The sequence below is a fragment of the Vulpes lagopus genome, chromosome 5, assembly GCF_018345385.1.
Source record: "Vulpes lagopus strain Blue_001 chromosome 5, ASM1834538v1, whole genome shotgun sequence".
Classification (NCBI taxonomy): Eukaryota; Metazoa; Chordata; class Mammalia; order Carnivora; family Canidae; genus Vulpes; species Vulpes lagopus.
In genome coordinates this window covers 69,520,236-69,535,201 of record NC_054828.1, presented here as the reverse complement: position 1 = coordinate 69,535,201, position 14,966 = coordinate 69,520,236, and the positions used below count along the sequence as shown (strand labels likewise).

At 59.2% G+C, this 14,966-nt stretch overlaps 2 protein-coding genes across 3 annotated transcripts; one reads left to right on the top strand and one right to left on the bottom strand.

Moving 5' to 3' along the window:
* Positions 1-116: 116 nt before the first annotated feature.
* On the top strand, positions 117-4,868 carry RDH5 (retinol dehydrogenase 5). Of its 2 annotated transcripts, XM_041756687.1 has the most exons (5): positions 117-752; positions 1,318-1,644; positions 1,870-2,128; positions 4,117-4,280; positions 4,542-4,868. In XM_041756687.1, the coding sequence occupies exons 2-5, from the start codon at positions 1,335-1,337 to the stop codon at positions 4,763-4,765; spliced, it is 957 nt and encodes a 318-aa protein (XP_041612621.1). In that variant the 5' UTR covers positions 117-752; positions 1,318-1,334; the 3' UTR covers positions 4,766-4,868. The 2 variants fall into 2 exon arrangements, with proteins under 2 accessions (XP_041612621.1, XP_041612622.1); XM_041756688.1 differs by lacking the exon at positions 117-752 and having other exon boundaries at positions 762-1,644.
* Positions 4,869-6,043: 1,175 nt separating this feature from the next.
* On the bottom strand, positions 6,044-8,991 carry CD63 (CD63 molecule). The gene is made up of 8 exons (XM_041757472.1): positions 8,854-8,991; positions 8,362-8,437; positions 7,390-7,578; positions 7,128-7,202; positions 6,930-7,025; positions 6,680-6,820; positions 6,365-6,448; positions 6,044-6,202 (listed from the first exon to the last, which is right to left on the bottom strand). Exons 2-8 carry the CDS (start codon positions 8,425-8,427, stop codon positions 6,137-6,139), a joined length of 717 nt encoding a protein of 238 aa, XP_041613406.1. The 5' UTR covers positions 8,428-8,437; positions 8,854-8,991; the 3' UTR covers positions 6,044-6,136.
* Between the last annotated feature and the right edge of the window lie 5,975 nt (positions 8,992-14,966).

Sequence of the window (14,966 nt, the reverse complement as noted above, 5' to 3'; positions counted from 1 at the left end):
CTAGACCAGCAGGGTAGGCAGGAGTGGAAGATTCGAAGACTGTTTACCCAAGTGAGAGTTACCTTTTGGGTAAAGGGTGGAACTAGCTTGCACCCCTCTTTTTCTCTTCAGGCCTGGGGCAGGTGCATGCTGGGTAGGCAGAGGGTGGAAGTTTCCCACACCTCCCCAGAGGAGGTCAGTGGGCCCTGCCCCAAGCTTCCTAACTCAGGACTTCAGTTTCCTACAGAGCAGAAACATGACAGGAGGCAGGCGTGGTCCTGGCTCTGGCTCTCTGCCGCTCCACGTGCTCGCGCCCTCTCCCGGCCTGGTGCTAAGCAGTGTCATGAGTCCGGACCAGGTTGGAGATTAATTCTTGGGCATGGGGGCACTTCGGGGCCCGGAAGGAGGAGTGACTGGGCCAAGGTCACCAACAGAGGGGGCACCCGCCGTCCTTGACGTATCCCTCCTCCTGGTAGTCCATGACAGAAGCAGTCGGGCACCCGACTAGAAGAGACAGCCAGGAAGGGGGCCTGGGCATGCCTGGCCTGCGCCAAGCCTGGGCTTCAGCTGCCAGGCTCCAGCTTCCCTGGCTCCTCCTCCCACCCCCACCCCCCCACGTACACTTAATACTTCTGGGACCCAGGCCACCCGCTGCGGACTTTGGCATTAGCTGTAGCTAGCGTGGAAGCCCGGAAAGACTGGGAGCAAAGTCTATCAACGAAGCAAAAGAAGGAGCTTCAGGCACCGTCCTGCCTGCTAGCTCTCCTCGGGAGGTAAGCAGGACACTGGGAGCCGGGGGCTCTGAGGGGGCTCTCCTGGGATCGCACCGATTGATAATTCAAAGCTGTAAGCTCTTCATGTGCTTCCTCACACGCTCTCCCCTTGACCCTGCACAGCTTCCAGGGGGGCCATGGTGGGTGTCAGCCCCGCTGCTAGAATAGAAAACAGGTTGAGACTCGCAATGAGATACTCAGCATCACGCAGTAAGTTTGGAGCCAGCAGGACTAAGGTGCAGGGCTCTTTGCCCTGTACGTGTTTCCAAAGAGAAGGCCCGGTTTACATTTAGAGTCTAGATGCCTCTGGCTTAGCAGGGAGGGGAGACAGCAAACCAGGTTCCTCTGCTCCTGTGCAGCACGTCTGCACACAGGCCCTGGCGACTCTGGCTTTAGTTAAGGTCGCCACACACTCGGGGTCTGCCTAGAGCTGAGCTTTGCTTAGGTGAGACATCGTTTGCCGGTTACCTACCAGGCAGGTAATTTCTCAGTCTGCTCAGATCAGACCTCCAGCTGGGGAGGCTGTTAGGGGCAAGGAGTTAAGAGCCTCGGCTGCCACCTGCAGGTCACTCAGGCTCCGCCATGTGGCTGCCTCTGCTGCTGGGAGTCTTGCTCTGGGCAGTGCTGTGGTGGCTCAGGGACCAGCAGAGCCTGCCTGCCAGGGATGCTTTCGTCTTCATCACCGGCTGTGACTCAGGCTTCGGGCGGCTTCTGGCACTGAGACTGGACCAGAGAGGCTTCCGAGTCCTGGCCAGCTGCCTGACCCCCGCAGGGGCAGAGGACCTACAGCGGGTGGCCTCCTCCCGCCTCCACACCACCCTGCTTGATGTCACTGAGCCCCAAAGTGTCCAGCGGGCAGCCAAGTGGGTGGAAACACATGTCGGGGAAGCAGGTGAGTAGTGGGGGTGGGGGGGCCCAGGACTGTGGTGCAGGGTGCTCGGTCACGGGGCAATGGGAACCTAGAGGGCCTGGGTGGGGAAGGAACACGATCCGGACACAGAGCATCAGAAAACTAGAGTTTTCCCCTCATGGAGCCTACTGCTTTCTCCCTTTGCGCCTCTCTCTCTGTGTCAGAATGCCTTACCCACCCTATGGTATGTGTCTCCTCTCTCCACAGGGCTTTTTGGTCTGGTGAATAACGCTGGTGTGGCAGGGATCATTGGGCCCACCCCGTGGCTCACACAGGATGATTTCCATCGGGTGCTTAATGTGAATACGCTGGGTCCCATCAGGGTCACCCTTGCCCTGCTGCCCCTCCTACAGCAGGCCCGGGGCCGAGTGGTCAACATCAGCAGTGTCCTGGGCCGCCTGGCAGCCAATGGTGGTGGCTACTGTGTCTCCAAGTTTGGCCTGGAGGCCTTCTCTGATAGCCTCAGGTGAGGGGTGCAGAGCCCTGGGCAGCCCTGCAGAGATGATGAAACAGTGTAGTGGGATGCTGAGGAGGACACAGCGTAGGGCTCAACTTCATGGGTTCAACCCCAGCCTCCTCTCATGGGAGCTTCGCGACCTTGATAGGTTACTTCTCTTTACCCCAGTTTAATTCCCCATCTGCTAAATCTGGATGAGGAGACCTGCTTCATGGGTGCTGGGAGTGACATGAGGTACCTGTAAGGTCCCCACAGAGCCCGGCACATAGAAGATGCCCCAAGAAGCCCTGCTATCATTATTAGTAATTTTTTTTTTTTTTTTGAGAGAGAGGGTGGGGGAGCAGGGGAGCGGGTGCACAACAGGGGGAGGGGCAGAGGGAGAGGGAGAAGTGGACTCCCCGCTGAGCAGGAGGCCTGATCCGGGGCTGGATCCCAGGACCCTGAGATCATGACCTGAGCCAAAGCCAGATACTTAAGCAACTGAGCCACCCAGGTGCCCCTAGTGTTATTAATAACTGTTTTTTTGTGTGATGAACTAGTACCTTTACAGAACATTTTTCTCATTTCTCCCAGCAGCCCTCTAAGGGATAGGCATTAATATCCTCAGAGTAACGTAACTTACCCATGACCACACAACTAGTTGGTGGAAGCGCTGGGACTTACTCCCAGGTCTGTTTGCCCCTCATCTTTATGTTCTCCTGCCGTTCATCTTTTTTTTTTTTTTCTTAAATTTTTTTTTAAGATTTTGTTTGTTTATTCATGAGAGACAGAGAAAGAGGCAGGGACACAGGCAGAGGGAGAAGCAGGTGCTCCTCGTGGAGCACGATGCAGGACTCAGTCCCGGGACTCCACGCTCAACTGCTGAGCCACCCAAGTGCCCCTGTCCTTCGTCTTTAAACATTAATGTTCAAAGTCCCATGAGCACAAAAGACTCTTGGCAAGTACCACACGGGAGCAGGGCCTGAATTTTGAACAGTGCAAGTACCCCCCAGCCACCCCATCTTCTGTAGGAAACCTACCTTCATCACCATCACTCAACAAAGAATTTCAGTCATGTGCTTTTGTCCCTATCCCTTGGCCTTTTAACTTTCCTATCAACATCATGAACACATGCTTCATACTTGGATTTCTGTATCCATGTCAAGGGGGTTGAATGTGTCTCTGCAGGCTCCCCAGCAATTACCAGTCTACACCCTTCCTGTTGAGCACTCAGGACTCAACCCTGTGTTCTAGGACTAGGGAATGGGGTTCTAGGTCAGGAGTTGGCAAACCGGTTCTCAGGCCAAATCTGGCCAGTCACCTACCAGCTAATAATGGTGTTTACATTTTTTTTTTTTAATTTATTCTTGAGAGACACAGAGAGGCAGAGACACAGGGAGAGGCAGGCTCCCTGCAGGGAGCCCGATGTGGGACTCGATCCCAGGTCTCCAGGATCACACCCTGAGCTGAAGGCGGTACTAAACCGCTGAGCCACCTGGGCTGCCCACGTATTTTTTTTAAGGATTATTTGAGAGACCGCATGTGCCTGGGTGCGCATGGGGGAGGGGCAGAGGGAGGAGAGAGAATCTCAAGGAAAGTCCATGCAAGGCTCCATCCCTTGACCCCGAGATCACGACCCAAGCCAAAGTCAAGAGTTGGATGCCCAGCGTACTGAGCCACCCAGGTGCACCTGGTGTTTACATTTTAAATGGTTACATTGTAAATGGTTATGTAAGTACCTATCTGTTACTAATTTTTAGGCCTGCATTGCCAAAGATATTTACTGTCTGGCCCTTTAAGAAGGGTACTGATCTCTGTTCTAGATCATAGAGTATGAAGGGAAAAAAAAAACCTCAAAAATAACTGGTCACTTGCCCCCCTCCGAGGACAGCAGGGATCCCCTTCACCTTCAGGACCCCTGTCCCTGGCCTGTGATAGCTTTCCCATCTTAGCCCCCAGCCTCATGTCCCTTTCCTATAAGGGCAAGAACCCAGAAACCTTCCTCTATCCCCATCCAGGCGGGATGTGGCTCATTTTGGGGTCCGAGTCTCCATCGTGGAGCCCGGCTTCTTCCGAACCCCTGTGACAAACCTGGAGCATTTGGAGAACACACTGCAGGAGTGCTGGGCACGGCTACCTCCCAGCACACAGGCCCACTATGGGGAGGCCTTTCTCCCCAAGTGTGAGTATCGGGGCCCACACAGGTATATGAAGGGAAAGGAGAATGTCAGAAAGGCCCTCCTACACCAGCCTGCTGGGAGAAGGTGGGGGTCAAAGGGATGCCACCGCACACTCAGACTATGGAACCTGCCTGCCTACCACACTGGGGAGGGACTAAGGATCCCTCTCACTGCTGGGGACCAGCTCCAGGACCCAGAAGGTGGGGCCTGAGATGGGCGGGAATGGGCAGGGACACTGATTACAACCACCTCCTGGGATGTAGACTTGCAAGTGCAGCAGCACATCATGAGCCTGATCTGTGACCCAGACCTGACCAAGGTGAGCAGGTGCCTGGAACATGCCCTGACTGCTCGTTACCCCAGAACCCGGTACAGCCCAGGCTGGGATGCCAAGCTGCTCTGGCTGCCAGCCTCCTACCTGCCAGCCAGCCTGGTGGATGCTGTGCTCACCTGGGTCCTTCCCAAGCCTGCCCAGGCAGTCTACTGAATCCAGCTGTCCAGCAAGAGATTTTCTGTCCCCACTCTGGTACTGCCTGGTGGCCCACACAAAATAAGCACTCAATAAATGTGTATTGTTAAGAAAAAGAAAACACCGTAGGTGGGCAAAAATGAAGTTGCCTGGTGAGAGACTGGCCCCATTTGAGAGCTACCCCTTAGGCTGACTTCCTGCCCAGGGTCTCTGGCCCGTTTAGTACGTGCAAAACCAGCGACCACTGAGCATCTGCCCTCCCCTCTGACCGCCTGTCTGCAGGCGTTCTTTGGAGCTGCACCTGGAAGAATGGCCATCAGAGGGCACTGGTGGACGTTTCACTTCCTTTCAGTTCACTGTTGGGAGTGCCGGTGGCCTTACCTGTTTTTCTTGGGAGGGAGGGAAGGTTGTAAAGTGGGGTCAGGGCAAGGCTGGGTGGTTTCCATGGGGAAAAACAAAAGGCAATACCCACTTAAATTATCCTTGTTTTTTTTTTTTGTTAAGATTTGAGAGCGAGTCCAAGCAGCAGGGGATGGGCAGAGGGAGAGAAAACTCAAGCCGACTCCCCACTGAGTGGGGAGCCCAACATGGGGCTCAGTCAAATAACCCTGAGATCCTGACCTGAGTCAAAGTTAAGAGTCGGAAGCTCAGGGGATCCCTGGGTGGCTCAGCAGTTTAGCGCCTGCCTTTGGCCCAGGGCCTAATCCTGGAGTCCCGGGATCGAGTCCCGCATCAGGCTCCCCACATGGAGCCTGCTTCTTTCTCTCTCTGCCCCTCTGTCTCTGTGTGTCTCTCATAAATAAATACATACAATCTTAAAAAAAAAAAGTCGGACACCCAACCGACTGAGCCACCCAGGAGCCCCTACAGTGTCCTCTAAGAAGGATGGACACAACTTCTCACCACCCACAAAGGAGCCAGGCCCCCTTTGTTGGAGGGAGTTGCTAGGCCCTCAGAGGTGGCCAGAATAGGAGGGGACAGATGTAGGTTTGGGCTCACCTCTCCCAGGTAGTACCTCTGGGGGGAATCCCTTTGACTTTTGCAGGAGGTGGCTTCCTGCACGTTGCGGCACATGGCTACGAGACCGGGAGGGCACTGGGCCCCAGCCTCCTCCAGGTCCCCACTTTGACTGCCAGCCCACCAATGCCTTTAGCGAAATCCACCTTACCTAAACAGCCCCCCCCCAAAAAAAATAAGCCTTTCTTTCCCAAGGTGCATATAGAACAAGGTCCCAGAGAACAAATACGGGTGAGCAGGAAAGGATAAAGTATCACTCTTCGAGACAAACTGAGACTATTTTTTCAGTCTGAAAAAATAATCCGTTTAATTGAAAAACCTGGAGTGTACTATCCCACTCCCTTAGATGAAGGGGCTGAAGAGACCAGACCCCTACATGACTTCATAGCCACTTCGGATACTCTTCACGAGGCAGCAGGCGAAGACAATTCCCAGTACCTAAAAGCAAAGACAGAGGAGTCAGAAAGGCAAAGTATCCCAGGCCCACTCAGGAGACCCCAAACACAACCAGGGGCCCCAGGCCAGGACTTCCCCAGCACCCTCCTCCCACTGCCCCAATTGCCCAGATGCCCCAGAATGAGTCCCAAGGGGGCCTCTCACCTCCACGAAGGCAATGCCCAGGGCTGCTGCAGCCACCACCAGCACATTGCTTCTCAGCCAGCCCCCAATCTTCTCCACGCAGCCCTGAAGGGCGGTGGGCACACAAGCGAGAATGGAGTCAGAAACTTCCCAACCACCTCCTCTGCTCCATCTGACTCTCCCCCGCTCTGCACCGTTCACCCCACTGCTAGCGTTCCCGGATGCCCTCTGCATCCCAGGGCTCCAATCCTCTCCACCTCCATCCCTGGGCCCTCTCAACCCTAGAAACCTTTCCCAAGTTTTCCCAGTCCCCTGCTATCTCAGCTGCTTCCCCACCTCAGAGTAGATATTCTTCACGTTGAAAGAAATCCCACAGTCCTTCGTGACATTGATGCAGCAGGAGTCAGGGACCTGGCCCTTGGGCATGAGAGAGACGGTCTGCCAGTCTGTGTAGTTAGCGGCCCCGCAGCACTTAAACTGCAGGACAAGAGAAATGCAGGGCAGGGGCTTGTTACCTGAACCTCCGCCTTCGACACGGAGATGAGACTCTTCCTCCCCGCTAGCCGCTCCCAGCAAGCTCACTCACATCCTCCTGCATCCTGTCCAGGATCGAAGCCGTGTGGTTGTTTTTCTGATAATTCTTCATCTGCTCCCGGAAGTCCTTATTAAACTCTGACATCACCTGAGAGCAGGAAAGAGCATCGTGGGGGTCAGACTTTAGGGCACGCGCGTCCCAGAGCAGCCAGCCCTGTGAGGCAGGGCCCTCCACTTCCTCCCCGCTTACCTTGTCTCTAAACACATAGCCAGCGATGGCTGCGGCCACCTCCACCAGCATGATAAGAGACAGGAAGATGGCAAACTGCGGGCACAGCAGACAGGGGTCAGGTGTGGAGTCCCGGTGAGAGTGGCCTGCTGTGGCCCAGCCAGCCTCTAGCCCACTCAGGTTCTCCTCCCCCACCTGCCTCACTTTGCCCCTGGATTCCCCCCTCCCTAGAAGCGCCTCCCAGCAGGCCCAGGCACCCACTGCGGCCCCACACCGGGCTCACCGTGATCATAAGACAGTAGTTCTCCTTGCAGGCCCCACAGCAGCCCACAAAGGCCACCAGGAAGAGGAAGGCGCCCACTGCGATGATGACCACAGGCAACAGGGAGCCAGGAGTGGCCCCCTGGACAATGGTCTGACTCAGGACCAGCTGGGCCCCTACACCCACGGCGATGAGCCCCACCGCACAGGCCTGTGAGGACAGGTCAGGGTTAGGCCGGGCCCACCAGCCATCAGGCCTCTGCGCAGGGGGCAGCAGGTACGCCCAGGCGCAGGCGTAGCTCCACCCCAGGGAGACCGATTCACGCGCCTCCAGGAAGGATTGCAGGGAAGGAGGACGACCGGTATCTGCCCCCACAGTTTGATCAAATACGTGCCAACAGAGAAGGTCCCAGAAAGCCCTGACCCCAGGGCACGTATCCTCACCTAGAGTGGTACTTCCTCCGGGCCTCTAGGGCGCCCAGGCACGCCCCCGCCGCTGCCTCCCGGCCCGCCCTACCCTCATCAGTTGTGACCGGGCTTCCTCAGGCCACTAGGCCCGGGGCGGAGGGGACAAGAAGCAGAGGCACGAGTGGGGCCCCTCCCCGGACAAAGAGCAGCGTGTGAGGCCGGGAGGCCAGGACGGGAGCAAACCGAGGTGGGCAGAGGCCTTGCCCACCCCCGGCAGCCGACAGGAGCCCGGGGGAGCAGGGAACGAGGGGGTGAGGGGCAGGGCAGGCGGGGTGCGGGGGAGAGGGGGCCCCGCGGCGATAGCCATCAGGCGGCCGTTGGCCGGTTGCCCCACTGCCCGTATCACAGCGGTTGGGTCACCGGACAGGAAGGGCCAGAAGGGGCGAGGGGGAGGGTGCGGCGCGCCCACGCCGTCCGTCCTGGGTCCGCACCGCCTCGGAGGTCCCCGAAGGCTGCGGCGGTGGGCGCGCCGCGGCCCCCGGCTCGTCCTCCCGCGTCCGGGCCCCAGGGCCCCCTTCGCACTCACGCAGAAGGCCAGCAGCAGGACGTAGAGCAGGAACTTGACACACTTCATTCCTCCTTCCACCGCCATGGCTGCGGGCCTGCGGGGGGCGCCGGTGAGGGGCGGCGGGGCCCCCGTTCCCGGCCCCTCCCACCCGGAAACCCGCGGTCGGGGCCACGTCCCCAGCCCCCTCTCCTCCCCGGCCGGAGAGCGGCGGGGGCGACCGCCGCCCGCCCGGCCCCGCCCCGGCCCCAGGGCGCCCTCCCGGCCGCAGCCCGCCCCCGCCCCGGGCCCCCGCCCCCGGCCCCGCGCTCCCGGCTCCCCGCGCACGGTCGCCGCCGCCGCCCGCCGCCGCCCGCCGCCGCCGGGGCCTCCGGAACTTCGCGAAGTTGCAAAGTGGCGAGGGCTCGGGAGCGCGGCGGGCCCTGGGCTCCGGGCCGAGCCGCGGCGGGGGCGGCCGCCCGCGACCCCGGACCCCGGACCCCGCCCGCACGCAGGCCGGGCCCGCGGCCTCACCTGGGCTCCCCGACGCTGCGCTCCGCTCTCCCGCCGCCGCCGCCGCCGCCGCCGCCGCCGCCGCCCCGGGCTCTTTAGCGGCGCCCCCCGCCTGCGCCCCGCCCGCCCGCCGCGGCCCCGCCCCGGCTCCAGCCCCGGCCCCCCTTCCGCCCGGGCCGCCGGCCTCCCTCGTGACGCGGGAACAGCTGCGGCTTGAGTCACCCGGCCGCCGAGGGGAGGGCCGAGCCCCCCGCCCGCCAGAGCCACGTGGCCCCTGCCCGGAAGGCGCCCCCCCGGCGACGGAAGGCGGCGGGGCTGGGCCGCGGGGCCCGGGGCCCCTGGGCTGGGAGGGCGGGACCGGCGGCCCCCGACTCCGTGCGGTCCGGGCCGGGGTTACGCTGCGAGCCGCCGGCCGGGCCGCGCGACGGGAGGTGCTCGGGAGGCGCCCCCGCCCCCGGCCGCGGCCCGGCTCCCGGCCCTGCTCCGGCCCGGCTGAAGCCCCCGCCCCGCGTCAGCAGAGGGCGCTGCGAGCTCCCTGGCGTCGGGTGCGGGCGGTCGGGAAAAAGCTTCCAGAAAGTCCCTGGCCTCACATCTCGGGAGTCCCCCAACCTTTGCAGCGAGCGCCCTGCCTCGCCTGTGGGTGCCGGCCCGGCCTCCGGGCTGCGGGGGGTGGGGGGCGCTGAGCACCGCGGGAGGCCCTCGGAGCCTGCGCCCCCCTCTAGGGGCTGTTGACGCCTCTGTGCCCCCGGCGCGCCGGGCTCGGCCGCGGTCTGGGGAGGCTGTGCAGGCAGGCCTCTGCCTTCTGCAAGTGCCCGTCCCGGCCTCGCGGGCAGCAGCTCGCAGCCCCGGCGGGGGAAGGGGCGGGGGCAGCGTCCGGGGACGGCCTCCAGCTGCCTCCCAGCTATCCCCTCCAGCAGCCCCTCCAGCTGTGGCCTCCAGTTGCCCAGTCCATCTGTGTCCTCCAGCTGCGGCCTCCAGCTACAGCCTCCAGCTGCCCCCACAGCTGCCCCCCCCTAGCTGCCCCACGTCCAGCTGCGCCCCCTCCAGCTGCCCCCCAGCTGCCCCTCCAGCGCGCCGTGGCTCCCAGGCCGGACGTGCCCCCGAGAATCCGCGCTCCGCGGCCGGGTCCCACCCTGTCTGGTCTTAGGTCCTGACTCAACGGCTTCTTCTATACCCCAAGAGGCAAGAAACTGCAAGAGCAAAAGGCAAGCGATGGGGGCCGCGCTGGGAACCCGTTTCCAGGGCCACAAGCTTGCAGCAAGCTGAGCAAGCCCATTGGGGGCCTGGCTCCTCGCTCCCACGGGCAGGCCGCGAGGAGCCGAGGAGCCCCGTCGACGCCCGGGAACCGAGAGGGCTCGGCCTGGGCCCCGCAGCCCGGGGGCCGGACCCCCGTATGCCACCTGCGGCCTCCCGGTGGCGGGTGGACGCTCTCGGCGGCGGCGGGCGGTGCGTCTGCCCCAGACGGGAAGGAAACCCCTTTGCACCATGAAAGTGGGTGGCAGTCCCTGAGGGGACTTCAGAGGATAAACAAGCTCTGGGTTCCAGAGACAATGAAAGAGCCAGTGTAAAAAGGGGGGCTTTGAAAGTCCCTGCAGGCGGGATTGGCCAGCTCCAAGGGTCAGGAGAGGTCCGCGGCCGAGTGTGGCAAACTTCAGACACGGAACAGCCCACGGCAGTGCTTGGCCTCGGCTGAATCTCTGTTGCAACAAATGAACTGGGAAAGACATTTGGGGAAGAACTGAGGAAATCTGAATACGGACTGAGAATCAGACGTGAGAAACTATTTTGTTAGCTACGATGACAGCATGATTAGAGAGGACAATCACTCTATTTTTTAAAAGATGCGCACTACAGTATTTAAAAGTGAAATGTCGTCTGTAGCGCCGCCTGCAGCCCGGAGCGTGACCCCGGGGTCCCGGGATCGAGTCCCGAAGCCTGCTCCCTGCGTGGCGCCTGCTTCTCCCTCTGCCTGTGTCTCTGCCTCTCTCTCCTTGTGTGTCTGTCGTGGATAAATAATGTTTTTTTTAAAAAAGGGAATACTTCACAGAACAAAAGATGAAGCAAAAAGCAGTCTTGGGGCGCCTGGGTGGTTCAGTCGGTTAAGCACTGGACTCTTGATTTCAACAGCTCAGGTCATGATCACAATCATGAGATTGAACCCTGCACCAGGTGCCCTGGGTGTGCGACCTGCTTAACATTCTCTCTCTCTCTCTCTCTCTCTCTCTCTGTCTTTCATGAATAAATAAATAATCTTTAAAAAATAAAGGCGGTGAGGAGTTTCAGAGAGGGTAAATTATCTTGGGGTTGGACCTATATTGAAATGAGGAGGTGGGTACCTGGCTGGCTCAGTCAGAAGAGCATGGGACTCCTTTTTTTTTTTTTTTTTTTTTTCTTTAAAGATTTATTTATTTGGAAGAGAGCATGAATGGGAGAGGGAAAGAGAATCTCAAGCAGACTCCACGCTGAGCAGGGAGCCCCATGCAGGGCTCAATCTCACAACCCTGAGGTCATGACCTGAGCTGAGATGGAGTTGGATACTTAACCCACTGAGCTACACAGGCTCCCCAGTCAGGTAACTCTTGATCTCAGGGTTGTGAGCTCAACCCCCATGTTGGATGTAGAGATTGCTTAAGAAAAGAAAAAGAGAAAAGAAAAGAAGAGAGAAAGAAGAGAAAAAAAAAGAAAACAAAAGAACTAGCAGGGGGCCCAGGAGATAGTTGAGACAGCACAGCCACCATCCAAGGGAGAGGAGGCTGGAACCATGGAAGGAAGGGAAGTCTGGGCAGCATTTCAGAGGGTAAACAAAGGACTGGATGACTTCTTACCTGTAGAAGTGAGAGGAAGTAGGAAAAGTGTGAGATGACTCAGAGCTTCTGAACTTAGGTGCCCAGGGGAGAAGGTGGTGGTCACCCGAGGCAGGAAGCACCCACTGGGGATGTGAAACTCGGGAGAGAGATAGTCAGACTAGGGAGGAAAAGTGATATGTACATTCATAGATGCGTGAGGGCCAGAGCCAGAGAGAAAAACAAAGACAGGGCTTCGGGGAACCCTTCCATCCCAGGAACATGTGGGAGGGGTCAGTAGCCTGTAAGGGGAAGGGGGCTGCAGCTGGGTCCCCAGGCTCAGTACTGGCATTATACACATTAGCTCATTTGCCCCTCGGAACAACCTTCGAGATCTGGATGATTTGTCCCACTTTATTTATTTTTTTTAATATTTTTTTTTAATTTTTTTATTTGTTTATGATAGTCACAGAGAGAGAGAGAGAGAGGTAGAGACACAGGCTCCATGCACCAGGAGCCCGATGTGGGATTTGATCCCAGGTCTCCAGGATCGCGCCCTGGACCAAAGGCAGGCGCCAAACTGCTGCGCCACCCAGGGATCCCCGATTTGTCCCACTTTAGAGATAAAGAAGCTGAAACTCCAGGACACACAATGACATGCCCAAAGTCCGGCCAGTAAAGGCAGTGTTAGAATTGGAACCCAGACCTCTGAGGGTTCCAAAGCCTGTGTTCTTCAGCTCTCTCTTGGGGGCCAAGAGGAAAGAGGACTTCAGGACAGGAGGAGGGGCCTACTCAGGCCAGGAGCATCGGGAATACAGAAAGGTCAACTTGAGTGAGAAACAGAGAAGGCCATTGGATGGGGTGGCCTTCAGAGTGGTGTCAGGGCAGGATCCGGAGCACCTGCTGTGCCCAAGAAGGGAGGAGAGGGAAATGGAGACATCCAGGTGGGCTAGCCCAGAGCTGGGGTGAAGGTCAGGAGAAGGGGGGCCTGTGAGAGGAACCTGGGGGAGTGCAGAGCAGTGGCAGCAGCGGTGGCAGCAACGGGAGAGAAAGGACGGTGGAGGGAAGACGGTAGGGCCGGGACACCCGCACCCTCAGCCAGTGTGGACCTGGCCGGAGGGCAAAAGCCCATGCCCCGTGCCTCGTCAAATCCACAGAGATGAGCGTGGAAAGGTGGTTACCGGGGCGGGGGCGGGGGCGGGGGAGGGATGGGGAGTCAGTGATCAGTGGGTTTCAGTTTGAGATAGAAAAGTCCTGGAGAGGGAGGACACCTGGGTGGCTCAGCCATTGAGCGCTCGCCTTGGGCCCAGGGCGTGATCCTGGAGACCCGGGATTGAGCATCGGGCTCCTCGTGGGGAGCCCGCCTCTCCCTCTGCCTGTGTCTCGGCCTCTCTCCCTCTGTGTCTCTCATGAATAAATAAATAAATCTTTAAACAAACAAATAAATAAATCCCATAAGGGAGGCCCGGGTGCTGGCTGGCAGCTCCCCGACTGCAGGGCTAGATCAGCCCAGGGCCGAGGCCAGAGCCGCCCTGCCGAGCGTCCCCGGGGGGTGGCCCTCTTGGCCTCCCCCAGCCGCCAGGGCAAGACAGGTCACAGCGCCCCAGGACCCCGGAGAACAGCATCAGGGTACAGTGACCTTACATCCTCCCTGTGAGGAAAGCAAGGCTCTGGGGCGCCTGCAGGTGAGCGACACTGGGACTCCGGGTGTGCACCCCTCACCCCAGGTGGAGGCCGCAGCCCTGGTGCCCCCCCCACCCCGCGCTCCACTTGGCAAGAATGGGGTGACTTTGGCTAAACTTTCACCTTCCTGAGCCTCTGCTTCCTCCCAGTTAAGCGGGAGGGAAACTACTCCCTCCCACACCTCCCAGGGCCCTACATCACTGGACACTTGTAAGGCTAGACCAAGGAATTAAAGGGACCAGTTTTGTTACCCTAAGCCTTCGTTGCCTTGAGGCTCTAGCGTACCCAGTTTGGGGCTCCAGGAATGAAAATAATTTTGCCTTGAGAAATAGCTGGACTCCAGTCCACTTGTTGTGCCAAGGGAAGGGTTGGGTGGGCCAGCTCAGCCTCTCTCCATCCCTCTTCCCACCTTGGCCTTGGCTGTGGGCCCAGCTCTGGTTCTCACCCCACCCCACCCCCCACTGCCCAGGCTCCAGCCTCAGCACTCTGTCCCTGTCCTTGCCCTGCCCTGCTCCTTGCCCCCCCCCCCACAGACTTCTGGCCTCTTATCCTCCCGACCTTGTCCAGCTGCTGTCCCAGTCTCCTTACTGTTGCCTGTGGGGTCAAGTCCAGGTGCCCAGATGGGTGTGAGCAGGGCGGGCAGCCCCATCCCGTGGCATGCACCAGGAGGTCAGCTGCTAGGTGGTTCTTTTTTTCTTCTTTAAGATTTTTATTTAATAAAAAATATATTGGGGATCCCTGGGTGGCGCAGCGGTTTAGCGCTTGTCTTTGGCCCAGGGCACGATCCTGGAGACCCGGGATCGAATCCCACGTTGGGCTCCCGGTGCACAGAGCCTGCTTCTCCCTCTGCCTGTGTCTCTGCCTGTCTCTCTCTCTCTGTAACATAAATAAAATAAAAAAAAAAGAAATTATATGCAAAAATTAAAAAATATATATATTTATTTATTCATGAGAGACACACACAGAGAGGCAGAGACACAAGCAGAGGGAGAAGCAGGCTCCCTGCGGGGAGCCCGATGCGGGACTCATCCCAGGACTCCGGGATCAGGCCCTGGGCTGAAGGCAGACACCCGACCCCTGAGCCACCCAGGCGCCCCTGCTGTGGGGTTCTGATCCAGGGCCACCCAAGGCGGCAGGGTCTCCCCCTGAGAATTTTTCCACTTAAGTTTTCCCCTGGGATGGAGCAGATGTACCATCGGAGCCATGAAAAGAGGCAACGAAGGGTTGTGGTGGTTACTTCGGGTGTGGGTCCTTGGGGCATCCGTCCATCCAGTCGTGGAAAGCCCGAACGTGCCAGGCACCGGGACTCTGGAATGAGTAAGGCTGGCTATGCGGGGCAGCCCGGGGCGGGGGGGGGGGGGGGGGGTGCTCAGCGGCTTAGCGTCGCCTTCGGCCGGGGGTGTGATCCTGGAGACCCGGGATCGAGGCCCGCGTGGGGCTCCCTGTGTGGCGCTTGCTTCTCCCTCTGCCTGTGTGTGTGTCTGCCTGTGTGTGTGTCTCATGAATAAATAAATAAAATCTTAAAAAAAAAAAAAAAAGACCTGGCTGTGCTTCAATGTGATTGCAACCTAGGCACAGGTAAAAGTGCAGTGTGGGAGCGGGTCGGCCGGAGGGGAGCCGGGAGGGGAGCCTGGAGGGCGGCCGCGGGCCCCGCCCCTCCCGCGGGCC

Bases quoted from the DNA above. Each gene is read 5' to 3' on its own strand.
- RDH5 (XM_041756687.1), top strand. From the start codon at position 1,335: ATGTGGCTGCCTCTGCTGCTGGGAGTCTTGCTCTGGGCAGTGCTGTGG. The intron at 1,645-1,869 runs GTGAGTAGTGGG...CTCTCTCCACAG, and splicing joins AACACATGTCGGGGAAGCAG to GGCTTTTTGGTCTGGTGAAT. The intron at 2,129-4,116 runs GTGAGGGGTGCA...ATCCCCATCCAG, and splicing joins GCCTTCTCTGATAGCCTCAG to GCGGGATGTGGCTCATTTTG.
- CD63 (XM_041757472.1), bottom strand. From the start codon at position 8,427: ATGGCGGTGGAAGGAGGAATGAAGTGTGTCAAGTTCCTGCTCTACGTC. The intron at 7,579-8,361 runs GTGAGTGCGAAG...CTGTCCTCACAG, and splicing joins TCCTGCTGCTGGCCTTCTGC to GCCTGTGCGGTGGGGCTCAT. The intron at 7,026-7,127 runs GTAAGCGGGGAG...TCCTGCTCTCAG, and splicing joins GCTATGTGTTTAGAGACAAG to GTGATGTCAGAGTTTAATAA.